Below are 27303 nucleotides of genomic sequence, written 5' to 3' on the forward strand. Positions count from 1 at the left end.
TTTGGAAATGTTCCCATGTGTTTATTCCAACATTGATGCCCATTACAAACGGTATCAACGCGGCGATTGAACATGAAAAACAAGTGAATTAAAATCGAGAGACTACACAGTCCGCATTGTACAAGGCCTCGGCAGTTTGGCGATGCATCCCTTTTGTTCGAAGCATTGACAAGTGGACAGTCGTGACGAAGGCCCACAAGTTGGCAAGGAAGGCACTCCGTAGCATCGCTCCGCCAGGTGTGTGTGCGTAAAGCCACCTTGCTACCTGGCCACCGCGCCAAGCAGGTGACAATTGCCCACACCTCGTGCCCAGCCTTCAAGGCACTAACCAAGGCATAGATGCACTTTGTCGATGTTCTACACACACGTGAATCGGTGGACAGAAATGTTTTGTTCATAACCTGATGAAATGAAATATAACCTGATGGTACGAGTGAAGAAATCATGATAGTTGCCCCCAAAGCCAGAGGATGTGACGCATATTTAACATTTTTACTCGGATATGTATGACGAGGACACTACTTACTGTAAAAACAATCTAAAAGAATACATTCCAGCAAGCGGGAAAGTAACATGTTTGCAGAATGGCGAACTCAAAAGCAACACATCTAAAGCTTTGATTTACCTTGGACCAATTCACCCGTATATCCACTTAAGCAAGTGCATCGAATTACAGGAAGCACGTATTTAAGGAGGAAACAACCAAACATTTCAGACAGGGCCCTCCCAGAAAAGAAATCTATACATTAGGCGGTGTTCCGAGGCAAGCAAGAGATGAATAATATTGCGCTTGTTTGCAGATTGCGTCTGAAACGGTGGTCGGGACGGTTTTGGAACGGTGGTCATCTCATCTCCACGCCACTGGAAGCCGTGCAGAGCTCCTCTAGGCCTTGTACTTGGCCAGGTGTTCACGCGCGATGATCAGGCGCTGAATTTGAGCCGTGCCTTCGTAAATCTGCGGAGGGGGGAGAGGGAAGAGATTCCGATGAGAGGAGCCCTGCTTGTGTTGCCAAGCGCCACATTACTTCGAGCAACGTGTCAAAGTTCACCAAAAGAGGAAAAAAGCAACAACATTGTGAATGCCAAATATTTAAATTGTCTACGAAGCGTTCACTAAGCTGGAGGGAGCTGCTGTGGTGAAACAACGGAGGGGGGTGGGGGGAAGTTTCTAAAATCCCACCCAGTCTGTCCAACCAGCACGAACGGTCGATCGGCAGGTGGAGTTCGGTGGGGTAAAAGCCGAGCACTCCCCCCACCTCGTCCAAGAAGTCTTGCCAGCTGAGAAGGAGATGCCAAATACCCTCCCGAGGGGCTCTCTCTCTAGAGCTCCATCTGGTGGAGGACTGAAGGTTTCCGGCTGACAACGTGTTTCGCGCGATAACCGAAGTGCACGCTTGAATGGGCCAACTTCCCCACAAAGCACTGGGGATGCGTTCATTCGACGGGCAAAGCGCTCTGCCGTGGCGCTACGGACACGGACGTTCACTCTTACGTTGAACGCCGTCAGAAAGCAATGGCGGGTGACGCTACGCAACCCCCGCTCAGCCAATGACTGTGCGCGGCGTTGCCGCAGAGAAGCAAGAGTTCGCAGGAAGGAGCGGCGCCCTCCGATTTGGCTGGATTTTGACACGCACGGCTAACGCTCAGCGAGGCACGGCTCCTCGGGCTGGGCTGTTAGTTGCTGGCACGATGACACGCTCTGGGCTATAAGTTCGTTCAACAGAAAAGCGCTCTGCCCATTGAATACACCCCCCGGCTGTTTTCAGTCGCTCGCAAGATGAAAGTTTACACCATTGGAACCTCATTTGCCAGTAAAAAAGATATATATAATTGTTTTTTTACCCTTCTATCTGGCAACAAAACTGACACCTTTTTTACAAGGAGTCATGTTTGCATAGACCACAATACCTGCAGTCATAATGCAAACAAAAAACATAACTCTGATAATGTATGCACTGTCCTTGAAGTTGATTGGTCCACACCCGAGACAGCTTTCCTTAGAGCCTAGTCTCTAAGGAAAGCTGTCATGGGTTGACCGACTGAGATGGGTTGGACCAGATGACGCCTTTTGGCGTCATCTGGTCCAACCCATGTGAGACTAGGCTCTAAGGAAAGCTGTCTCGGGTGTGGACCAATCAACTTCAAGGACAGTGCATACATTATCAGAGTTATGTTTTTTGTTTGCATTATGGCTGCAGGTATTGTGGTCTATGCAAACATGACTCCTTGTAAAAAAAAGGTGTCAGTTTTGTTGCCAGATAGAAGGGTAAAAAAGCAATTATCAAGATGAAAGTTGCTATAAATGTTACAGAAGTTTATTATCCTAGTAAATAACCCATTGAAATACCCAGCTCTTTTTCAAGGGTGAATTGGCCAGCAGAAAAACACAACACCAAGAGTTACAAATTAATTTAAAAAAAATACAAAACATTAAATATTTAAAACCTTCTGTCAGAATCAAAATATTAAAAAATAACCATAGGGTTTACCCTTTTGACATTCTCTGGTCTGACACTGGTGAGACTAGGCCCCAAGGAAGGCTGTCTGTGGTGCAGGCTTATCAGTTTAAAAGCCAATGCAGATATTATCAGAGCATGCTTGTTTGCATGTTCACCACAACAAGTACGTGTGGTTGATGCAGACATGATTCCTTGTCAAAGGTTTATATTTGGTTTTGAACATCTTAACACCTCCTGTTTTATTGCCAGAGAGGGTGAAACATATGATCTTACAAAACATGTCAGGACGTGTTTGCTGCATATGTGGTGGCGCATCTGCCAGTCATCTCAGTCGGTCAACCCATGGCACCTGGGTCTGTCCTGTGACCTCTTGCCGGCGGGCATTCGATACTTCACGTGGTCTTAAAGTGCACATTGCCTGGCATAAGCGCCATGGTGACATCACCGCCACTTAGTGGCAAAAATGGTGGTTGTTTTTTTTTGCCGTGTCAAAAGACACCGCTGCAGACAACATTCTACATCGAGGGATTATCCAGGCGATATATTTGAATGAAGGAGGAACAATCGTTTGCCGGTTGACAGCTGACCTGGTAGATCTTGGCATCGCGCATCAGCTTCTCCACGGGGTACTCGCTGTTGAAGCCATTTCCACCAAAGATTTGCACCGCATCAGACGCCACCTGCCACCACCGAATATCATAGTTCATCATCATCGGCCATGCTTAGGAAGTCCAAATAAAACACTCCTTTAACCCCATCCTACTACAGAGCATCCAAGTAAGCATCACTTTCAAGCCAATGTGGTGCAAATTCTGCACGTCACGAATCCCAACGATACGGAACACAGCCACCATCCGTCACGCCCTTGTCACTCGCACCCATAAACAAGACCACGTCCATCCCAAACTTCAGATCCCTCCCCACTGGCTCCAAATCCGCTGCCCTCAGATCAACAACACGACCTGTCCGCAAGTTCCTCGGCGGACCCGTCCCTGATGACCTCTAACCTCACTCCACCCACCTTTCACAGGTGCCTTTCTCGCTGCCAGAAACCAAGGCCTCCTATCAAAGCCTCCAGTCATAACTTCTGCTCAACGGGATGTCACTCCTCCTCTCTGCTACATCTGGATTCCCTTGCTTTGACCAGCTGCACTGGACGTCCCCTCCATCTCTGGCGGTTAAGGCTCGCCTAATTCCCTTGACCTTACGTTATATATGTGTATATAGCGCCTCAGCTAAAGGCACTCTACATAAAAAGTGGTAACGAATTCGAGTGATGTAGATGGCAGGGGCAGTGCGAGGAATGAGTGACCGTGACAAAGGGCAGACGGGGGTCACAAAAGGGCCGTAGGGGAGGGCTGGAAAGGAGCGGAGGGGTCAGGGGAGGGAAGAGGCGATGGAGACGAGGTGAGGCTTTCAGAGGGGAACAGGAGGAGGTTAATGAGGGAGACTGCTTCATGTACAGGGGCAGTGTTGAGTTTATGGGCAGTGCTGAGTCTATTGTGCAGTGTCGAGTCTATGGGTGGCAGTGTTGCTTAATGTACAGGGAAAGTTTATTTTAGTGGAGGGGTGCAACAAGGGAGCAGGATCGACAACGGGATTGGGTACAGGGAGGTGTCTTCATTCACTAGTTTAAAGTTTCAAGTTAATTTATGTGGTAGAGCCCTGTGAGCCATTCGGCTCTTGAATCGGGTGCAACCGCAACAAACAAAAAAATTAACAAGAAAACATCTTAAAGTGACGTAAAGTGACTCTTTACAAAGAGTCTTCATTTGCATCTTTACCAGATTTTTTTTTCCTTCGACGACCGGCAACATTCATCCCCCCCAACCCCCCCACTCGTTCCCTCTGAGAAAAATCTACAAGAAACCTTTTACCGCAAACCATCTCCACGAGCGTCCCCCCCCACCCCCCACTGCCGCCCCCCTCCCCCATTGCGAGAGGCCTCCGCGTCCACTCGCTCTACGAAGCCCAATGGTGGTTTGTGCGTCGAGAACAGCGTCGAGCGGGAACTGTCGTAGAGCAGCGATGAAAATCACCGATTACAGATTTGCACCCCCCATATATGGAAGGCGTGGCATTGGCCGAAGGGCCATGACTTTGCCCATACATGGTCTTTGTGGATCAAGGGTTCGAGGTTAATTTATATCGATTTGGCTCCGTAGATCAGGCACCCAGCTCAAAGTTGATCGGGTAGCCGTCATGAAAATATCGATTAATTGCCAATCAATTAATTGTGCAAACAATAACTTAGGATCGACTGGTCATGTGACACCCCCCCTCCCCCTTTATATGATTGGCTAATATCAGCAAAATCATCGATTCCTGTCGAAGTCCGCTTTTATTGTATCACAGCGCCCCCACGCTCGCCCGCGTACGCCCCACGCAAGCGGCACCTGATTGGCGATGTCGCCAGCGTAGGCTTTGGCGATGGAGGCCAGGTAGGTGTTGCGGAAGCCGCGGTCCACCTCCCAGGCGGAGCGCTGCGTGGCCAGGCGAGCGAGCTCCACCTTCATGGCCATCTCCGCCAGGAGGAAGGACACGGCCTGGTGCTGCGACCCACGAGCAACGGCACGACGTCATCTCGGCTTCCACGCACGCATACTCCGAGTAGCAGCAAGGGCGCTGCTGCTTTACAGCGGCATCGCCGATAAACCCTCTCGGTCTGCTGAGCGCGAGTGACTAGAAAAGCCAGGAGCCAGTGTTGGTGGCGCTGCAGTTGACCCAACAGGGTTGTTTTTTTCTTCCACCGAGCAGCAAAAAGCTCTGTTATCCGGAACTACCATCCAGAATGCTCTCTTAACCGGAGGCATCCATCATCAACGGGCAATACAAATTTTCCTTCACGTATCCAGGAAAATTCCGACGGGCAACTGGCATCTTGCCGTGGCGCTTCCCATAGATGTGTTATTTACGGGAGCTTCAGGACCCTGCCGAGTGGCGACGTCCATGGTGCTGGCAGCAAATAGACCAAGTTGCGCAATGTGTTTAGGAGCTAAATGCCAACGCAAGTCACATTACGGCCTTGAGAGTCCTTCATTATTTAGTCGGTTCACTCGAAGGCCTCGTCCATTCGGTTTTCTGGGGTCCTTGATTAAAAGGGACTTTGGCATTCTACCGATCATATCCGCATTCTAAATAACGACGTTCATTACCTAGACGATGGTAGGAGTTGTTTAAAAGGTACCGCGAAAACGTGTAACAGGCGGGTAACCACCAGAAGGCTACTAACTCCCCCCCCACCCATCCGGTCGCATCAAACATCTCCGCGATCCGCCCAGCGTGCCAGCCGAGCCGGCCGACACAGTCCGCGCGCTCGTCCCAACCTCGGCGATGAGCTTTCCGAAGGTCCGGCGCTCCAGAGCGTACTTTGTAGCCTCTTCCAGGGCTCTGCGCGCCAGCCCGACGGCACCGGCGGCCACCTGCAGGCACGGGCACGGCGTTAGTGGGGGACGGAGTCGAGAGGCCTCCGGTGCGCGCACATCAATCACCAGAGTGGTTGGTGTGTGCGCAAGCGCGCACAGTGTATGCTTTTGCCAAGTACATCGGCGCGGAAACTCCATAAAAAACAGCTCTGGTCGATTGCACCTCCTGAACAGGTGTTCTGTTCCACCCAATGTGTGGACAGGTGGCTCAGCAGTGGAGGGAAAGGTTCGCAATCATAAGACAGAGATCCAAACCTGGTTTGGGGGCGCGGGGTTTGATTGGAGAAGAACATGGGACGCTGGGGGAAGTCTTAAGACACACAAGGCAGTCACACTCAGTCATCACGCCCGGGGGTTCATAGCCAAAGCACGCACTTTGCTGCCCTCTTGTGGCCACGCCACTTACGAGCACCCCCTCACCCCCCCAAGGGTACGGACAAGCGAGTGGGAGTGCACTGGGGATGTGCGTGTGTGTGCGTGTGTATCTGCGTGCGTAGGCGTACAGGTCAACACCAGTGACGATTATTTTTACCGGTTCTGGGTCTCCCCTAGGTCGACTCAGCCTCAAACGAGTACCTAGCACGGTGTGTAAACATCACCACTGGGGAGACAAAGGCGGCCGGGGGTGGTGCTGGCCACCCACCCCCCTCCGTGTGCCGTGCCGGCCATTATTAGGTGACACTCGCTAACGGCACTTGCTCCTACAGTCCGTTACGGCTAAACGAGGGAGCTTTGTCTTTGTAGGCATACAGGGGGGCGCGTCTTGTCGAAAGCTCCCATGGCGATCTTGAAGCCGGCTCCCTCTCCGATCAGCACGTTCTCTTTTGGGACGACAACGTCCTCGAACGTGATCCCTCGGGTGTCAGAGCAGCGCTGGCCCATGTTCATCTCCTGTTCACATCACAAGACACGCACACACAAAGATCTCCAGTGTAGCCTTAACAGTCTGCTGGGACAAGAGCCGTCTGCGAGGACCTATGGAGGTCGGCACGGCACATGAGGGGGTGGGGGGCCAATACCACGCCTTTGTCTCCCCGGCGGCGATGTTTACACACCGCTACACCAGGTACTCATTTGAGGCCAAGTCAAGCTCGAGAAGGCCCAGGACTGGTTCCAATAATCGTCACTGGTGGTGGCCGTGAGCGAGAATCGAACTCGGGTCACCGGGTTTGTACCGCAGTGCGCTAGCCGCTACACTACCTCTCCCCTCAAGAACACACAAATACACACGCAGACAAATGCGCGCGCACACACAAACAACAGAGGCAGGTATGTTAATTTTACGGCCTAAGACCGGATAAATGTGTACATGTGCAACGTGCAAAGACGCATCCAGCAGTATACATGGGTACAGCACAGTATTCACAGTTGCGCTATACACAGGGAGCTTGTGGTGGGATAAATTGTGGGTACTCCTACATCTTTCAACACATCTGACAAGCGTGGAAGGGTAGGCCAAAACACTCTTAAGCTCCCTCGAGTAGAGGGCCCTTCTGCCAGCTGTGACATGAGAAGGCATATTGCAGGGCTGCCCCTTGACCTACTGTGGAATCTTGAAATGCGGTTGCAGGTTAAGACAAAACGTGAATATAAATTGTTTTCGATAACAGGGTTTAAAAATAACAGGTGGAATGCTCACAATGCACAATCCCATGGAGGCGCCAGGGTTGATGAGGATTAACTAGCTGGCAAATAAATTATCCTACAATGGATATCAAGACTCATTAACTCACATGGATTACATACGTGCAAAGTCAAACATGCCCCCATGTGATCTCTGCGGACACGTACGCAATCCGACACTCAGACACACACACACACACACGCACCTTTCTTCCTGGCACGACTCCTGGTGTGTCGGCATCCACAATGAACCCCGTGAAGGCCTTACTGGCTGGAACCTTGGGGTCTGTCTCAGTGCGCGTGAGAACAAAGTACCTGGACACACAAAAACAAAGATCCCCCGTGTAGCCTTAAAAGACCTTTGTGGCAAGTGCTGTTAGCGAGCAGCTATGAAGGCCGGCACATCACACGATGGGGTGCACCGTGCCCTTCGTCTCCCCAGTGGCGATGTTTACACACCGCACCAGGCACTCATTTGAGGCAGAGTCGACTTAGGGGAGGCCCAGGACCGGGTCGGACAGTCGTCACTGGTGTTGGCCGCGAGCGGGAATCGAACTTGGGTCGCCGGGTTCGTAACGCAGCGCTAACCGCTACACGGGCACTCCCCAACTCGACGGGCACGGGCAAGGTCGCGAGGTAGTTAACATCTCACCACCAGAGCACAGCTCATACATGAATTTGTCCTTAAAGGGAAAACATCTACGGTCGGCAAATGTTTTGGGCATTGACTCTTCTTCACAGTATCGAGATAGCGAGTTGTCTTTGGCGACATTCAAAAACCGATTTGTTGAGATTCGCCATTAAATATAAAACACGATCCCGTGCCCACCTCGCTGATCTCAAGGCGCATAAATCATCACGCCAACTCCGGTCATCCGCGAGGCAGCAGCTTTTGGTGAGCCATCGAACAGAGACGGTCACCGCATCGCGCTCTTACAGATGCACGTCTGCGGCCGCCTCGAACACTCTTCCTTCCGATATTAATAAGCCAATGAAGCTATGCACTTTTAACTCATATAGATTGAAAACTAATTTATTTAGAATTGCCGATTCTTATTTATTCACGTCAGATTAGCTGAAGGAACCCCATTTTGTATCTCTCCCATGCAGTGGACATTGACAGAGGACTGAATGGCAGTGAGAATGGTTTGCGCTGGGGGTAGTCAGCACACACTCCTCATATGGGACAGATCGTGGATTACTCCGGAACCACACCTGCACCCCTTGATTGCGTTGATTTACCCAGGAAAGCCTCAGTCTCAAGACTTGTTCAGGAAGGTCTTGCCAAGTATTTTGCGGTACATGTTTCAAAATTTGCACCATGACGCCCCGCACCTCTGGATTTCCCACGCCTCCAATTAGAACTGTTGGCTACGTACGTCGCAAAAGAAGTTCAACATACATATAGCACACAACGGCCCACTCAGTTCAAATGACGTCACGGCATCTTCAACGTCCACTGTGCAGCAGACGGCTTCTTTTTTTTGCGATCGCACCAGCAGTATCAACGAGGGCAGCCACTGCATTGGAACCGCGGACCTCTGCAACAAGCGGCGAACAAACTCTCGCTTCTGCACACCAAGACTTGCTCCGTCACCCACCCACACACACACTCCTGCACAACGTCACAAACCAGTTTGCCTTGCCACCATTGGTGATCCACATCTTCTGGCCATTGATTACGTAAGTGTCTCCCTTCTTCACAGCGCGAGTCTTAATTCCAGCCACGTCGGAGCCGGCTCCGGGCTCGGTCACTGCATAGGCCTGGAACGCAGACACACACACACACACAACACAGGGGCAAAATGACAAATGTTATTAAACATCAGCAACAGCTTCTGCAGCCCACCACTCTATTCTTGCTTTCCACAATGTGTTCAGGAGAATTTATGTAGTTTTGCTATTCCTCCTCTGCTGAAAGGATGCAGGCCACCGAGTGGTCGACTATATGGTCCATGGTTTGTTTGGGTTTCATGGCTGCAATCGCACCGTGGCTTGTGCCTTTCATTCTCCATTCACGAAGGAGATGTGCGCATCGGCCTGTTGATGTTCTCATGTAATTGATGGTTACACCGCCGGTGTCTTTCCGAGGAGGAACGTCAAAGCCAGGAGGTGCGGTGTCTGGGTCTGAAATGGAGGTTTTCATTCTGGAAGTCCACGTTGTTCCATTCTGTTCACCCGCTTCACTAACGGGCAATCATGGAATTATTTACAGCCTCCAGCGACCGTCGGTACTGCCCTTCCACACACAATGAGCTTCTTCATGCAATGAGTATTGTTGTGGACACCCCTACTACTCTACACCCTGCAACTGCATCACTGGCAGTTGCACAGCAGCAGAACCAACTGCACACCTGCATCGGAACCAATTCTCAATTAGGGGAATCCCCCAATATTACGCAAGAGACAAAGCAAAATTAATCAGTTTATCGAACCCTAGTTTCCAAATTGACGGCAATTGTATAATTGGAGCTGCGCTCTTACGGAGATGGCCCCAAGACGGGAATAAATTCACTCAAGCATGCAGCGTACGTTTTTTCATCCACATATTTAAATAGAAAAGTGATCAAATTTATCAAAAAATAACTCAAAATTTGCCACGAAATAAAAAAATACTGTACAGTACTTAAATCAAGAGGTAGTTGCTTTATAATCTATTTCTGCTTCACTTGCACTTAATGGGCTCTTTTCCAGACATCTTGCCTTACTTTTACTGAAGTCGGAGCGGTGAAACAGGGCAAAATCCTGCAGTCCATACAGTAGCGTGATCAACACAAAGGAACGAACCAGAACCAGCCGGGCTTGGGCGGCGCAGAGAGCAGTAACGAGACGTTAACTGCTTCGCCTGGTAAACAGGAGGTCGTGGGTTCGATCCCGACACCCCATCATCGCCTGCTGTATGTTTGGAGTTCGCGTGGACTCTTCTCCAGGTTCTGGTTTTTCCCTCCACATTAAGAAACCACGCGCATTTAGAGTATTTGGCTGCTATAAATCTCCACGTGATGAGCCACTTCGTTGAGCTATTATCTACAGCCAGGTCACTTCTGAAAAATATCTAGAAAGCTCAGTGGGCCTTACCTGGGAAAATAAAAATGGTTTAGTTTAGTTCGAGCAAGAGAAACCCGTCGTGTGAACAGTGTGCCATGTAAACCACGTGGAGCAGAGTGAAATGCGCACGAGGTCAAACGACAGACCGGGCATTGTTAAGATTTTTCCCACAAAATAGAGATTCAAATTTCCATAAACACGATGTTATCGGAAACGTATAAATCTTATTCTTTCCCTAAATTATAAGTTCGGTTATAGCTAAATTATGTATACCGAGTTGCCATATAACAAGGGATGACTGTACCGTGTCATTAAGACCCACCTGAAATTGTCTAACAATTGTTATCCATTAATAATTAGTGCGATAAACGCTGGTACACGCGACATTAATATGGTTTGGCTGTCAGGTGATAGATAGGGGATCTTTACGACGACAATTCTTGGTCAGAAAATTGTGGCCTTACCCAAAAATCTACAAGGAATCAAAATATTAACTGATGGAAGATGCCCCAAGCTACCTTGTCCCATCACTCTCCCTTGTCCACAGCCCATGCCATTTCCACTCACTCAATCGAAGGTATACATTCGTGTGGTAGTTGTTCTGAATGTATATAAGAATGCGTGTGCGTGTGTGTGCGCGGTGGTGAGCAGTCGTGGTTAGCCCACTGCACTACGAACCAGGCGACCTGGGTTCGATTCATGCTCACGGCCAACACCAGTGACGAATATCTGAACCGGTCCTGGGCCTCCCCGAGGTCGACTCAGCCTCAAATGAGGACTGTGTGCGGTGTGTAAATATCGCCACGAGAGAGACGAAGGCGGTCGGGCGTGGTGCTGGCCACCCACCCCCTCGTGTACCATTTCGGCCTTCATAGGTGCTCGCTAACAGCACAATTCAAGACTATATGGGGGATCTTTGTCTTTGTTTTGTGCGCAGTGGGAAGCTCACTGTTCTACAAATCCGGCAACCCGAGTTCAATTCTCGCTTACCACCAATAACAGTGGCGACTATCTGAAGCAGTCCTGGGCCTTCCCCTAGACCAGCGGTGGGGAACGTCCGGCCCGCAGGCCGTACAAGGCCCGCAAAATCATTTGGTGTGGCCCTGTCAAGGCAACCGCAGGTGGGACTCGAAATTTAATAAATCTAGGAGCAAACCTGGAAAAGCAGTTGCGAGCAGCAACATCAATACCAGCTAACATCACACGCCTCACCAAAGAGAAGCAGTTCCAGCCATCGCATTAGGGGCGAGTTAATAAAATGTTTGACCAAATATAACAGGCTAATTTTTTACTTGAAATTTTGTATGGCCTGCAAAATGATGTTATGAATATCCAAATGGCCCTTGGAAGAAAAGAGGTTCCCCACCCCTGCACTAGGCCATCTCAGCCTTTGGACGAGTACCTTGTGCCGTGTGTAAAGAATCACCACTGGGGAGACAGTCGGCTGGGCTTGGCGTTGGCCACAAACCACTCGTGCAGCTCCAGCATTCACAGGTGCTCGTTAAACAGCACTTGCCCCAACAGTCTGTCAAACGCCGTAACGGGGAGATCTTTGTGCACGTGTGTGTGTGTGCAGCGACGTACACACATGAGCGGCTCTTCTGTCATTCTGCCCAAGTACTTCTTCTGTTGAGCTGGATTTCCTGCCAAAATCACCGGCATTTGCTGCAAAGCAAAACGTAAATTTACACACACACACACATGTACACGCAGGCAGACCATAAAATAGTAAATTATGAATACGCTTGTAGATTAAGAGGGCAATAATTGCACGCGCACTTATGTGCCTACAGGTAGCGATTTTAATATGCAGGAACAGAGGGGAAATGCATTCTCCAGCACTTTAACGAAATTTGCTGGTGTTAAGAGTTGGATAATTAGTGTGACTTAAGTCATTAATTCCGTACATAAAAGCTATGCAGAACACGGGAGCAATGGGGGTGGGCATGCATGGTAGCGGATTCATTTCAAGTGTGGTTCATGCACAAGCATGCGTGATGCTTGCCAGCATTGTTATTTTTTTTGTTGAAGACGCACACATTTGATTCGAGCCCATGCACTTTGCGTACGTTTGCTCCGTTGAACGTGTACGTTTGTCGACGTGGGTTACATTGTTACATCACGCGCTTACATTTGCGTGCATTTTTATTCCATATTTATCTCGACGAGCAAAGTTAGATCACGACGTTTCGATCGCCACACAAGCAATCGTCCTCAGGTGGGATGAGGACGATTGCTTGTGGCGATCGAAACGTCGTGATCTGTTATTATTTTTCTACGTGACTTTACCGAAAGAACCAAAAAGTATGGATTCCTGTAGTCACGAAAACTTCAAATCAAGAGGAAAGTTAGGTTGTTCATATAACCGGCTTTAGTAAAGAAACCCTGGTGACATGTGTTCACTTCCAGGCCATGCACGTGAATGGCCCGTGCATTTGAACATGCAATTGGGTCCTCCCTTAGGTCAACTCAGCCTTAATTGAAAAACCAGTGGCAGTGTGTCAACAGTACTGGGGAGGCAAAGGTGGCCGTGTAGGGTTGATGTTAATATGTACTTCCTAATAGCATGTTCCCCCTACAGTCTATAAAGATAAACAGGGAATCATTTGTCTCAGTTTGTGTGAATAGGTTATGTATGCAGAACTTCTTTCGCACCGTATATAGCCAACCGCACTAATCAGAGGTGTGGGGGAAGGTCAAACTAAACACAAAAATTTGTTTCAGACGGTCGCAGAATTGCATCCGAAAGTACATGATGCAGTGACCGTCATTGTTTTATGCTGTGGACCACAGCCATAGAACCTTTGGCTAGTCATCGGACAAAGACTGTCACTTTATCGGGCCCGTACACACTTCCTGTTTGGCATAACTCATAAGATGATCCGAGACACACCGTGTACATTGTGACTTCAGGTCACAAAGGACGAAAACAGTGAGATCAGCACAAACACGCATTTCTCTCACTGATCCAGTTTACGCCACCACAATTCACACCCATAAACACAGAAACCTCCGCCCCCCTCTCGCAGGGTCTGCACGCCCTCATGCCCACGCAGTCAAAGGAAGCGTGGCCCCACCGAGCGAGCGTGCGTCTCCACGTACCCCGAGCGAGTTGGCCTCGATGGCCGTCTGCACGCCCGTGCAGCCGAACGCCAACTCCTCCGTGACGACGCAGGCATCGAAGATCCCCAACTCTGGCCCTCCTACGGTGCACGCAAACACAGCGGCCATGCACACTCGTGTCACCACCACGAGCAAAGCGAAGACCTCGATTTCAGAAATCCTCTTGGCAATTGCCGCTTGCGAGCACACGAGGGTGGGTGCGGTGAGCATCAAACACAAAGATCCCCCCCGTGTTGCCTTAGCAGACTGTTGGGGGGGTAAGTGCTATAAGCGAGCACCTATGAAGGCCGGCACAGCACACAAAGGGGTGGGTGACCAGCACCACGCCTGGCAGCCTTTGTCTCCCCAGAGGCGGTTCAGTACACACCACACCCGGTACCAATTTGAGCCCAAGTGGACCTAGGGACGCCCAGGACCGGTTCAGATAATCGTCACTGGTGTTGGCCGTGAGCAGGAATCTAACTCGGGTCACCGGTTTCGTCGCGCAGTGTGCCACCGGCTATGCTACCGCTTCCCAGACCATCACACCCAGTCAGTCAGTGATTTCCTGCCGAAATGATCATCGCGGCATCGGTGCTCATCTCCTGTTCACAGCACCGAGCCAGTGGTGGGGCGAGTCTATCCAGAGAACAACTGCTGCCGACTTCCCCACAAAGTGGTCATCATTTTATTGACCTCGGGAGGGATTGTGCTAACTTAAACCCCGCCCTGGATGAGAACTCGCATTTTTACGATTGCGAACCGCTCACTCTGACGCCGAGCCACCTGCCCGGTCACGCACGTGGAAATAAATCCTCACACTCATGACACAAGCATTGCATAGTACACGCAAGAATTAATGATTTATGCTTCATGCGAAAAGAAAAGAGACTTTTAATAAATCTTGAACCCAAATTGGTAACGCAGAGGATGATTTTGGATAACAGGCGAGTCGGCATCAGGCAAATATCACGGTGGCGAGATGTTAACCACCTCGCCTGGTATACAGGAGGTTGTGGATTTAATCCAGACCCTGACGCCTGTGTATTTAGAGTTTGCATGTTATCCCCCCGTGGACGCATGGATTTTTCTCCAGCTCCCTCAGTTTTTCTCTCCACAGTTAAAATCAAAATGTGTTTACAGTATTTTCCTGCTATAAATTGATGTGATAAGCCACTTCGTTGAGCTATCATTTGTGGCCAACAGTTACCTCTGAAAAAGAGCTGTATAGCTCAGTAGGCCTTACCTGGTAAAATAATAAAGTTGTAATCATTGAATCAGCAGTCATCGGCACTTTGTTTCCATTCCACAAACAAAGGACTCCTCACAAAGCCGAGTCAACCTTCGTGCATCGACTATCAATGTCTGGAATTTTCTTTCATTTCTCTTTCATTTGAGGGAGGTGCAGTTGAGACTCAAGTGCTTGCCACAAATGAACCACAATGCTTTGCTGATCGTCAAGGAACATAGACCATGACGCCAACTCCGCATCGCGTACTTTCAGATGCACTTCTGCGGCCATCTGGAAGGCTCTTCCTTCGATATTAGGAAGCCACTGGAGCTATGCACTTTTAAATCATCATCTAGATTGACCAACTCATTTATTTAGAAATTATTTTTATGTTTAGCTTATTGTCCTTCCTCCCCACACCTCCGTTAGCCCGTCCTAGGACGGAAGCTGTAATATTAAAGATGTCAATGAACGTTTTATTGTGCGATTGTAAATTACGTTAAAATCGAAAGCGAACTTTCATAGCCGCTCGAGCTTCTTCTGCGTTAGTCTAAAGATGCAGGAAACACGTGAATAATAATGAGGGGGGCCGCATGTGGAGTGACGTCACGCGCAGGGGACACACACACAGCCTTCTTTGGCTCGTGTTATTAGTTGCTGCGTTGATTTCTTTATTAACTGTACTGTCCATAAAGAAAGGTCAAAATGAAAGCGAATTTGCAGACACAAATTTTCGTTTCAGCTCCACCTTCTTCATGCGGAGTGACGTCACCCATTCATTAATGACGGCGGGGGGGGGGGTAGAGGACCCCACCTGTTCATGATTATTAATGCGGGGGGGCTGGTCTACGTGGCATGACGTCACGCTCGTTACGCACAGATATTTTTGGCTCATTATATTAGTAAATTGATTCTTGGGCAAGCAATTCAACAAGTTTATCGTTCGAGTCAAAAAGTGCAATTCAGCCACACAGGGTTCCAGCCTTAGTCCGCTGCAAATGCCACGGCGATGTCAACTGCAAAAAATCTCAATTGTACAGACTCGGTGGAGCGTCTGGAGCGTCGTTCATCTTGAGCCATCGCTGTTATTTACAGGGCTTACCACAATGCTCAGGGATATGAGTGTTCATCAGTCCGAGCTCCCAAGCCTTCTTGATGATGGAAACTGGGTACTGTATGCAGTCAGACAAGGGCAGGAACATACGCACAGGCTCAAAATGCAAGGTCACACGAACACGCGTGTGTGTGTGTGTATGTTTAGTGTGGGGAGCGGCAGTGTAGCGGTTAGCGCGCTGCGCTATGAACCCGGTGATCCGGGTTCGATTCCCGCTCACGGCCAACAGCAGTGACGATTATCTGAACCGGTCCTGGGCCTCCGCTAGGTCGACTCAGCCTCAAATGAGTACCTGGTGCGGTGTAAAAACATCGCCACTGGAGAGATAAAGTCGGCCGGGTGTGGTGCTTAGGCCTCGGCAAGGTAAGGTAATTTACCCTTTTTAGCGGGTAAAAGGGTAAAGGTGTCGACATGCCAAGGGGTAAGGTAAAGGGTAGGGTAAAGGTAGCTCGGAAGAATTACCCGGTAGGGTAAATGTAGCGCGCAGTATTATCCAGTAAATACGATGCCTTGTTTACCGCTAAAAGCTCCGTGGCGCAGTCCGTGGCCTCCATTTAATAAGTAATATTAAATTTCGATTTAAAGCTTTCGTGACTGCAGGGATTCATCTTCTTGGTTCTTTCGGTAAAGTCACGTAGAAAGGAAGTAATAAAATAATAAAAATAAAACAATAAAATACAATTCTCACGACGTTTCGGCCACAACGCAAGCAGCCGTCCTCAGGTGAAGAACAGGTCTGTCGGAAAGACAGCGTCTGAAACGCTGCCTTTCCGAAAGACCTGTTCTTCAGGAAAGACAGTGTCTGAAACGCTGTCTTTCCGACAGACCTGTTCTTCACCTGAGGACGGCTGCTTGCGTTGTGGCCGAAACGTCGTGAGAATTGTATTTTATAATGTTTTATTTTTATTATTTTATTACTTCCCTTCTACGTGACTTTACCGAAAGAACCAAGAAGAAGTAATATTAAACAAAAAACTTTTTTTAAAACACGCTTTAATGCAATGTACTAGTAATGGCAGAACTCCACGACTCCAGGAAGTGGCCCCGAAGCTTGCCACAACTTAAGGGACCGTGGCCAATTACAGCCAACGCGAGTTGAGCGTGGACAATTAGACCCAAGCCGAAACATAACATAGAAAGAAGAATGTTTAAAAACATATATATTTTTTTATGATAGAATATAGTATTGTCATCAGTATGCCATAAGCAAACCAAGTGCGCAGTCGATACCACATTAGGAAGTGGGTTAAAATTGAGTTACAAGATTTGAGGATACGACAACGACGACAACAACAACAACAAGCGTGTAAAATTGAAATCATCGAGAGTATTCTATATGAATAAAGCGCTCTACCTAGCATTTACTGTTATAAACCTTGTTCATGTGTAGTACCCTAGTAATTACCCTGTAATCAGGTAATTTGTATGGGGTAAGGGTAAAAGGTAGGGTAAAGGTAGGCTCGTTGTTTTAACTTTTAACTTTTACCTTACCTTGCCGAGGCCTAGTGGTGCTGGCCACCCACCCCCTCGTGTACCGTTCCGGCCATCATAGGTGCTCGCTAACAGCACTTGCCCCGACAGTCTGTCAAGGCTATACGGGGGATCTTTGTCTTTGTTTAGTTATGTGCTTCACTACCAAGCCAGATACCCGAGTTAGATTCCCGCTCACGGCCAATACCAGTGACGATAATATCCGAACCAGTCCTGGGTCTTGCCTCAAATGAGTACCTGGTGCAATGTGTTAACATCGCCACTAGGGAGACAAAGGCAGCCGGATGTGGCTCTGGTTACCCACCCTATCGTGTGCCGTGCCGGCCTTGATAGGTGCTCGCTAACAGCACTTGTCCCAAAAGTCTATTCAGTCTATACGGCGATATTTTGTCGTGTAGTTATGCACCTGCAAACACAGAATTAAATGCAGCTCTGCAGCACAGCTGAGGACATTTCTGCAACTGCTCAGAGCATCGTTGCCATGTTACTTTCATTTGGCCATTAGATAATTTTGCATTTTCAATAAATCACAAGAATCTGAAACGGTCTGATGAGACTTGGCAGAAATGTTATTCGGGTCCAGCTATAGTGATTAACTATGGCAATATGGTAATGTGTTATTCTACTGGAATAGTAACTGCAATCACAGCTACAAAAAAAACCACCAGAGCAACCATTCCTATAGCAATCAATTAATACAGTAAAGCTATAATCACACTATGTATACGGCATCTATAATTACACTGTAATGGGTCTGCACAAACTTTGATCAATGTTTACATCTCTGCAGTGGGTTTACAGTACACCTGCACAATGCTATTAAAAGCACGTTTAAAATTCAGCAAAGTTAGCAAAAAATAAACACGTAAATAATTCTACAACTTAACACATTTGGCTAAATGGACGGAATATATTTTCTTGAGATCATCAAAAAAACTAATTTATTCAGCAACCTTACTTATTAGAACCAATTAAATTGCATCCAGATACATGCAAGTACCAAAACTAAACAATAACACTGTTTTCCCTGCTTGGATTTTCTACCACTGATGAAAGCATGCATATGCAATTACAGCAGAACCCCTCTTAACGACCACCCCTATTAACGACGAATCGCTTAACGACAGGCCTCCATCGAGCCCAATGTGTAGTGTAGTATGTATTGTATAGCGTGGTGGAGTGTATAGTAGTGTCGTGGTGTATAGAAGAACCCCTCTTAACGAGCACCCCTGTGAACGACTAAATGCTTGACGGGCCTCCAGAGCCCAATGTGTTCACTTACCAACCATTCTCCTGTTAACGACGGGCTTTTGTAGGTACAGTAAATAGTAATTAATGCATCAATTAAGCATGTGTCTTTTAATATTGCCTTTATAATGTTGTCGGTATCTTTATGTATTAATATCCATTATTTAAAATATTATAAAGGGTAACTTTCGAACAGAAAAAAAAGGGTCACTTTCAATGTTATCGGAACGAATTACCAATTACCATCGTTAAGAGGGATTCTACTGTAGAATGTTATTGGAAATTAGCAGCCAACCTTCCAGGAGGCAACCAGAAGCGCTCAATCAGTTCTCGTTTTGAAGACGCGCACGGTTCCGTTGAAATAGTGAAGTCTTAACATTTCATATCCATCTTCTTGGTTCTTTCGGTAAAGTCACGTAGAATGGAAATAATAAAATAATACAAATACAACATAATAAAATACAATTCTCACGACGTTTCGGCCACAACGTAAGCAGCCGTCCTCAGGTGGAGAACAGGTCTGTCGAGGAGACAGAGTCTCTGACAGAGTCGTGAGAATTATTTTATTATGTTTTATTTTTATTACTTTATTATTTCCATTCTACGTGACTTTACCAAAAGAACCAAGAAGATGAATCCCTGCAGTCACGAAAGCTTTAAATCAAAATTTCATATCCACTTTTTCACATGTAAAATTATAAGTATACGTATAATCTGGCGACGCTGTATTGACAGTGGTGCACAAGCACAAACAACAACCTCACATTTGTTAACACCGTGACCTTAAAATGTAAACGTACAGTAGTCTCTCGATTATCCACGCTAATGACCGAGAGGAGGACGGCCGAGGATAATCCAAAATCACGGATGATCCAAAAATATACATTTTCCGCTAATCATTATGCCAAAAATCACTAATATAGGTAAAAATTATGTTTAACTTAAGAAAATTTTGTTTGTTAGTGAGTGCTACCCTTTCGCTCTAGAAAGAAAACTAAAGATGGCTGATCGATGTGCGTGCTCAGTGATAACACTTTCCTGCTCCCATGCAGAAGACTGCACCCACTAAGTGGATAGCAGCAGAGCCACGCAAAATCAACGTCAATAAAACTCCTTCCAGTGTTGAAAAGATATGCAAAGTGGATTTTGGATTAAGCAGCGCACATATTTGTTCGGTTTAAGCACGTGACTTGTATTAATTAATTTAAAGAATAACAATGTATCACTGTTTTTAGATTATATATTTGAGCTTAAGGGAAAACTCACAAGTTATTTCATTCATGTCAAAATCTCAGGTGCAAATCGGATAAACGGCACGAGGATAATCGAGAGTCCACTGTATACAGGAGGCAACATTTCAGGCGATATCCGTTCTTTATAGCACAAAGAAATAAAAAAATGTTGCCGAGTCTACATTTTTCCTTCAAAGGCCAGTGTTCCTGACAAATGCATTGCGTTTTCTGTGAATTGGCCATATAGATGAAGACTAAGGCATTAGATTGAAGCTGGAAGAACAACAACATGAGCGGTGAATCTCTTGTTTACAGGTGTCTCGCCCAAGCTGGGGCCAGCGACAGTGGGCAATTGCAGAGGAAGTTACACGAGCCAAACAACAGAATAATGATTAAAATAACAGCAACAGTTAAAAATTATACAATTGTTATAAATATTACGCCACTTGTGAGCTCGTCTGTGTGTGCAAAACATGCCGACTTGTGTCAATGTGGATGTTTGTGTGTAAAATTGCCAATGTGCGTATGCATACCTCTCCTGTACGGTCTAAATTTGCTGCAGCTGGAATAATCTCTTCAGCCGCAAATTTCCGAGCCATTAACTGGAACTCCTTCTGCTGATCCGTAAGCTCTGGAAATGCGTAGACACGGGCAGGCACAGACATACACACACATTATGGTGACGACACATGGCTGCATAGACGTGTGAGCGGCAATCGCAGCTGCCAGTGGCGGTGACAGTCACCTCAGCGCCTGTGCCAGGCAATGTGCACTCCGAGGTCACCCACGTGAATTTGTCAAAGGCTCACCTCACATGAGGTCACGGGACAGACCCAGGGTGCTATGGGTGAACTATTGAGATCACCGACAGATGCATCACCTGTGCTCCCCACTACGCCAGCTTGCTGCATTTAGCCACGCAGCGCTCTGTTTTTGTAAGCATTGCTCTTCTGCCCTCTGTTCTCGTTAGAGGGTGACTGCCCCGTAGTGTCCTTCACGATCCTCCTCTACAAAGGCCGATCTTGGTACCAGTCATTGGCAAGTCCAATCAACTTCACATCCCCCTGTACGACTTCTGCCCATCATTTCTCTATCCGGTGGCACGCCCATTTAGCACCCTCCATCCCGGCTAAACACAAGCTGCTTCGGTTCTTTCGGTAAAGTCAAGAAACAAATTGCTGTAGTGGCTTTCCCACCTGATGACGGACGCTTGTGTTGCTTCCGAAACGTCGTGATTTAATTTATTTTATACCTACGTGACTTTACCGAAAGAACCAAAGAGTATGGATCCCTGCAGTCACGAAAACTTCAGATCTGGATAGAAGCTGCTTCGGCATGCGGTGGGCTGGGTATGCGGCCTACGTGACCCAGCCAACGCAGCCTCACCTGCCGGAAGAGCTCACCGATGGGACTGCGTCCCGACCTTTCAAGGATCTGTGAACTCGCACAATTCAGCCTGGTTAAACCCAGGATGAATTGTAGGCAGGCAAGTTTGAATGGTTCAAACTGGCACAGATTGTTCCTTTAGGAGGGGTCACACGTTTTACAAGCATAGAGAAGGGAGGGTGTAACTGTAGCCGAGAATACCTGAAGCTTCATTTGGAGTGATAAGCCAGATATCATCCAAAAAGCGTTATGCAGCTGATGAAAATATAATGGAGCTTAACTGATTTGGAGACCTTTGCTGCCAAACCAAAACTGGTCATGAGCACATATCCCAGGTATGGGAACTCTTTCATTCTCTTCACAACTGCCCTATTACTCATGGGGAATTGAGGGGGTGGAGTGTTTGACGACACAAAATACCCAGGCAGGTGCTTTGTTAAGGTGGGGCGGGGGTCTAGAATTAGGGAATTAGTAAACACATTTAGCAACTCGTGAATACGTGAATCCAGCACTCGCGCTGGACTCCAGTATCCATGAGTGTACGTCGTGCCAGACCGCCGACACCGGGGAGGTGCGTGCAGAATTTCACATCCGAAACCGTCTGCGAAGATTAAGCACGCCCGCTCGGCTGCCCGCTTAGTCCTCCCTCTCGCATCAATCTCTCTCCGACCTTGCTCGTTGTGCATTTTTACTTTACACTCGTTTGGTATAAACGAGTCGACTGTGAGGTCCATTCAAACGAACGCGAATGCAATCAGGGAAAGTGTTGTGGCTAGCACTCCTCAGTGATACATTGCAACTGTGTGGCGTTGTTATCAGACGCCTGCATCACCTGAGGCGTCCGCCTCCCGAATTCCTCACCATCACCACTGTCGTCAAATCATCATCATGAAAGGTAATTTAAAAAATACATTGATCTTTCAAATTATATTATATTATTTATTGTAGTAATTATAATTAAACTTGTACCATTTCCCCCCCATGTGCACTCGTACCAGGAACGTAACACCCATTTTCCCATTGGAACGAGGTTTCTGCATTCGCGAGCATTTCCAAGAACGTTAAAGCTCGCTGACAGAGAGGGTTTTACTGCGTTGAGTTTTTCCAGAAAAAAAAGAATTACATTATTATTACTACGACTAAGTCTAATTAGTGTGGAGAGAAGGTAGACGGCACAAAGTCACTGACAAGTGAACGAAGGAGCAATGAGAGAGACCGGTAAAGTGATAACATCCGCTTAACGACTTGGCAGAACCAATCAATCCCGAGAAGTGTCTCACCAAAGTTGAAGCCGGGGGCCAGAGCTGAAGAGGCCGTGGAAGGCGCATGGGCCGAAGAGTAGGGCCGCACCTGGAGGCCACACTGCAGGCCATTCCTCACCGTCTGCGCGCACACAAAAACAAAGATCCCCGGCATAGCCTTTAACAGACTGTTGGGGTAAGTGCTGTTAGCGAACACTTATGAAGGCTGGCATGGTACACGAGGGGGTGGGTAGCCAGAAACACACCCGACCGCCTTTGTCTCCCCAGTGGCGATGTTTTTACACATCACACCAGGTACTGATTTGAGGCCGAGTCGACCTAGGCGAGGCCCTGGACTAGATCTGATATTCGTCACTGGTGTTGGTTGTGAGCGCAGTACGCTAACCGCGCCGCACACAGACACACAACCACATGGCTGCGTTTCACGAACATCTGGACATGTAGCGCTGTGGCATAGCGCTCAACTCGCAGGGAGTCAAAGCTTGCCCATCATCACAAATGGATTGATAAAAATACGTATCAATTTGTGGGATGTCAATAGTGGTTGTCCTACAGAGGGGATTGGTCCACTTCCACAGAAACGTTGAGTTTTACCCCTGTCTCAGGGCCACCTAAGTATGGGCACCGTCTCCCCCAGCGTATGTCTGAGCATGCCGACTCTTTAAATAGGACACTTTTGATCCGGTCATCATCTGCAGATGTGTCACTTTGACCAAGAACTCTGTGCAAATAATGAAAATTGCCGACATAACAAAGTTGGAAGGGAATGTCGGGGGCTCCGATAGACTGAATACACCCCACAAATAGGTGATATGTTTCATTAGATCCAACCCATTAAATCAAAACAACCAGGACTAAACACATCAGACAGGCAGGCCCTTACGCAAAGTTGATGGTGCATTACCAGCATCTCACAGCCACGGGGGAACGTACATCTGTCGTGTGCTCAGTTAGGTTTCCCAAGTGGCGGCGCAGCTTCTCAAAGATGTGTAATCATGCGTGAACACATTCATTGGGAATACATGATCTGAATGGACCCATCTCATTTTAATTTAACGGAGCCGCTAATAGGATTAGAAAGGAACAGAATCACATACGTGAGCAACTGATATTATTTACAAACAAATAAGCTTACTATTCATTCAGTACAAAACGAAAATGTATTCATGAACGTTTTATTATTAACTACATTTTGAATACGGGAGACCCTTGAATACCACGTGGGTTTATCGTTCGCGGTTTTGACCTTTAGCGGGCAACCTCTGTACACCAATTTAGCTGTAGCTTGGGGGTAGTTTTGGCCTTTAGCGGGTATACTGTACCCTGAAGTACTCAATCATTGGCTGATACTGTGGTGAGGGGCGGGCGAGGGACGCGAGGCAGTTAGTCGCACCTCAACCTTTGCCATGCAAGCATATCGTAGACAAAGTCATCACTTGCCACTGATGTTAGACATGGCTAGGAATTGAACTTGGTTTGCCAGATTAATAGCGCAGTACATATACCGCTTCACCACCAATACCTACCAACTTAACGCTGGGAATAATTTTACAATGAACATTAATGCTTAAATTGCATAACTCATCAATTAATCAAATTATCAGATTAAGTATTACTTGAAATCCAACTTCATCCACAAAACAAATATTTGTCAGTTTGAGAACAGGATCTAATCCTACATGTCACGACCTTGACCTCATCTGTATCCGAGTAAATATAATTTCGGTTAGGGTAAGATGCCCCCCGAATACAGAAAAGTATTCTTTCTTCCGATATTAGCAAGCAACTGGAGCCATGTACTTGTAAATTCAATAGGCAACTCATTTCATTAGAACTGCTTTTTGTGTTTGGCTTGTTGTCCTTCGGCCGCACCTCTGATTCGCACGGTTGGCTACGTACGTTGCAAAGAAAGTGCAACATACAATCCATACACACACACCACCCTCTAACACCTGACAGACAGCATTGGTGAGGAGGAATGGCATCCAGAGTAGGGCACTCGTCAGAGGACGACCTCTACAAAGCAGATGGAGCAGCTCGGCGGAGGAGTGAGACTGCGGCTTCACAGGAGCGCAAGGGGCTGGTGTCGACGTAGATGGGAGGCCTTCATCGAGCAGTGGATAGATCGTGGCGGATGACAAAAATACCTTAATTGTACACAATTTTTTAAAATATTTTTATACACGCTATAAACCGCCACGAAAACTCAACGGAGCGGGGTAGCAGCATTGTGCCAAGAGAGTGAAAACACCTCAAATGTTTGGCCTTTCAGGGTATTCTGCTCAAATTTACAATTTAAAAAAATTGTAAGGGGCCGTCCATAAATGACGTCACGCGATTTTGGACGATTTTTTACCCCCCCCCCCGTCGTCACACGGCGTCACAAAAAGTTAGACCCCCCCTCAAATATGACGTCACAAAGCTCTGCCTCCCCCCCCCAAAATAAAACATGCTTCAAATCGCTTTAAACTATTGACATTGTAGTGCGTATTTAATGTGGCGCTGCACTCTGATGTTGTAGGAGAAAACATTTATTAAAGTCTTTTTAATTAAGTAGAACGTGTTGTCTATTTAAAGTTGCGCATTTTGATGTGACATCACATTTCTCACCCCCCCCCTCGTCACACATCGTCATAAATGTCTGACCCCCCCCCCTAGGTGCGTGACGTCATTTATGGACGGCCCCTAATGTTCATCACCGCTCAGATCGACATCACCTACATACGGGATACCTCTGCCTGGCAGGTGTATGGGGTGGGGGGGGGAATGCTGGTGGTAGGAACACGTCCCAGAACTGATCGGAAATTCTCTTGCCACGTCGTCGACAGGAGGTCCTACTGGAGAAAGTGTATGTTGGCGCTGCGTCACTTAGCAAGGTCGTCCTTGCTTTTTGCGTGTATTTTTAACTCGGGTGCATGCCCAGGGAGAGGCGAAAATGTGTCAAGGTTCAACGCAGTCAATGTGTGGCACCCACTACCTGCGCTATGCCAAAGTGCAACATAAGACACAGACAGAGACCCCCCTCCCGTGTAGCCACAGCCGACTGTGTGGGGCAAGTGACGTTAGCACGGCACACGAAGGGGCGGGTGGCCAACACCACGCCCGGCCGCCTTTGTCTCCCGAGCGGTTTCGCAGCGCAGTGCGCTAACCGTTGCGCCACCGCTCCACAGCACCACCAGCACTGGTCAAGCGGCAAAGTGCCTGCCACGTGCTGGCATGGCAGAGAGCAATGAGTGTGCACTCACTACCGGCGTGAAGTCACATCTCCATCACTACCGGAATTGCAACAAGAATATAAACTATTCTTTATTTTACCAGGTAAGGCCCCACAGAGCAACCTGGCAATCACAAATGATCGCTTAACGAAGTGGGCTTAGCGCGTGGAAATGTACAGCAGCCAAAACTCTAAACGCGTGACGTTAATTCTAAAATTGGAGGGGAAAACGCGACCACATGGGGAGATGGAACACGCAAACTCTAAATAAACAGCAGCCGTCAGGGTCGAGATGGAACCCGTGACCTCCTGCATACGAGGCGAGGCAGTTAACATTTCGGCCACCGAGATGACCAATTCATTTAATTACCAACCACTAAGGGGACATCAACATTGTTGCTAAGCTTGCAAAAAACATGCTCCTTGCAGAGTCACGATCAGCTTCCAGGCGGTCGCGTTGTTGTTGTTGTGACCAGCACTGTCCAGACAACACGACAAACAACAACAACCACCTCCACCACCGTCAAACTCGCGTCACATTATCACCGTCACGGAGGGCAATGTGGTACAGAGTGCACAACCATTGCACCACCACCACCACCAACACTGAGGTGCACACAAGGCAACCACTACGGCACCCTGTACTGTTACCAGTACTAACACCAGTACTACGTGGACACACACTGCACTACCAATACTATTCAGCACTATCACGAGTACACACACTGCACTACCAATACTATGCCACACTGCCACTAGTACGTGCACAACCACTAATACGTGAACACATACACACAGGGCACTGCCACCAGTATGTGCACTACCACCAGACCGTGAACACACACACGGTACTCCCACCAGTACGTTCACACGCTACTACCGCTAGCACTTGAACACACACACACCATCGTCAAGTAACACGCAGTAACCAAACAAAGTAGCAAAGGCGACCACACCGCTCGCTGCAGCCTCAAGCGCCCTCGGCGTCGGGGCTACGAGTCGCGGCGTCGTCGTCGTGGTAAATCGTATTGGAGTTGAGTCTCCCTCACCTTGGCGATGCGAGCAGTCACACACGCGGCTGCCATCTTGCCCTCGAGCGTCTCTCTGCGTCACGACAAAGCTCCTCCCCCCCCACCCCCACGTATTTATACCCCTCCCCCCCCCCTCAGCGAAGGCTGTGGGCGGGGGGAGGGGCTCGCTACAACCAATCACGAGAAGGCGATAATGTGGCACGCGCACGCCCCCCTGGCTCTCCGGCCAATCGCGTAAGGGCGGACCCCCCCCCCCCACACCTACAACCACCGCCATTCGCCACTAAGTGGCGGTGACGTCACCACGACGCTTGTGCCAGGCCACGTGCACCTTGAAGCCACGTGAAGTGTCGAACGCCCGCTGGCAGGAGGTCACGGGGCAGACCCACCCAGCAGGTGCCACGGGTCGACTGACCGAGATGACCGAGATGACTGGC

At 48.2% G+C, this 27303-nt stretch overlaps 1 protein-coding gene across 1 annotated transcript; it reads right to left on the bottom strand.

The window, feature by feature from the left end:
- On the bottom strand, positions 1 to 26978 carry ACADM (acyl-CoA dehydrogenase medium chain). The gene is made up of 13 exons (XM_078857846.1): positions 26885 to 26978; positions 22640 to 22742; positions 20507 to 20604; positions 15991 to 16060; positions 13658 to 13758; positions 12140 to 12220; positions 9141 to 9271; positions 7714 to 7822; positions 6635 to 6775; positions 5786 to 5881; positions 4856 to 5011; positions 3047 to 3139; positions 1 to 955 (listed from the first exon to the last, which is right to left on the bottom strand). Exons 1-13 carry the CDS (start codon positions 26918 to 26920, stop codon positions 884 to 886), a joined length of 1287 nt encoding a protein of 428 aa, XP_078713972.1. The 5' UTR covers positions 26921 to 26978; the 3' UTR covers positions 1 to 883.
- Positions 26979 to 27303: the final 325 nt, after the last annotated feature.

Source organism: Lampetra fluviatilis, chromosome 6 (assembly GCF_964198595.1).
Source record: "Lampetra fluviatilis chromosome 6, kcLamFluv1.1, whole genome shotgun sequence".
Lineage (NCBI taxonomy): Eukaryota > Metazoa > Chordata > Hyperoartia > Petromyzontiformes > Petromyzontidae > Lampetra > Lampetra fluviatilis.

Excerpts from the sequence above, each read along its gene's own strand:
- ACADM (XM_078857846.1), bottom strand. The coding sequence starts at position 26,920 with ATGGCAGCCGCGTGTGTGACTGCTCGCATCGCCAAG. Across the intron at positions 9,272-12,139 it reads CAGAAGAGCCGCTCATGTGT|GCCTATGCAGTGACCGAGCC; the intron begins GTACGTCGCTGC and ends TCTGCGTTCCAG. Across the intron at positions 5,882-6,634 it reads TCGACAAGACGCGCCCCCCT|GTGGCCGCCGGTGCCGTCGG; the intron begins GTATGCCTACAA and ends CCGTGCCTGCAG.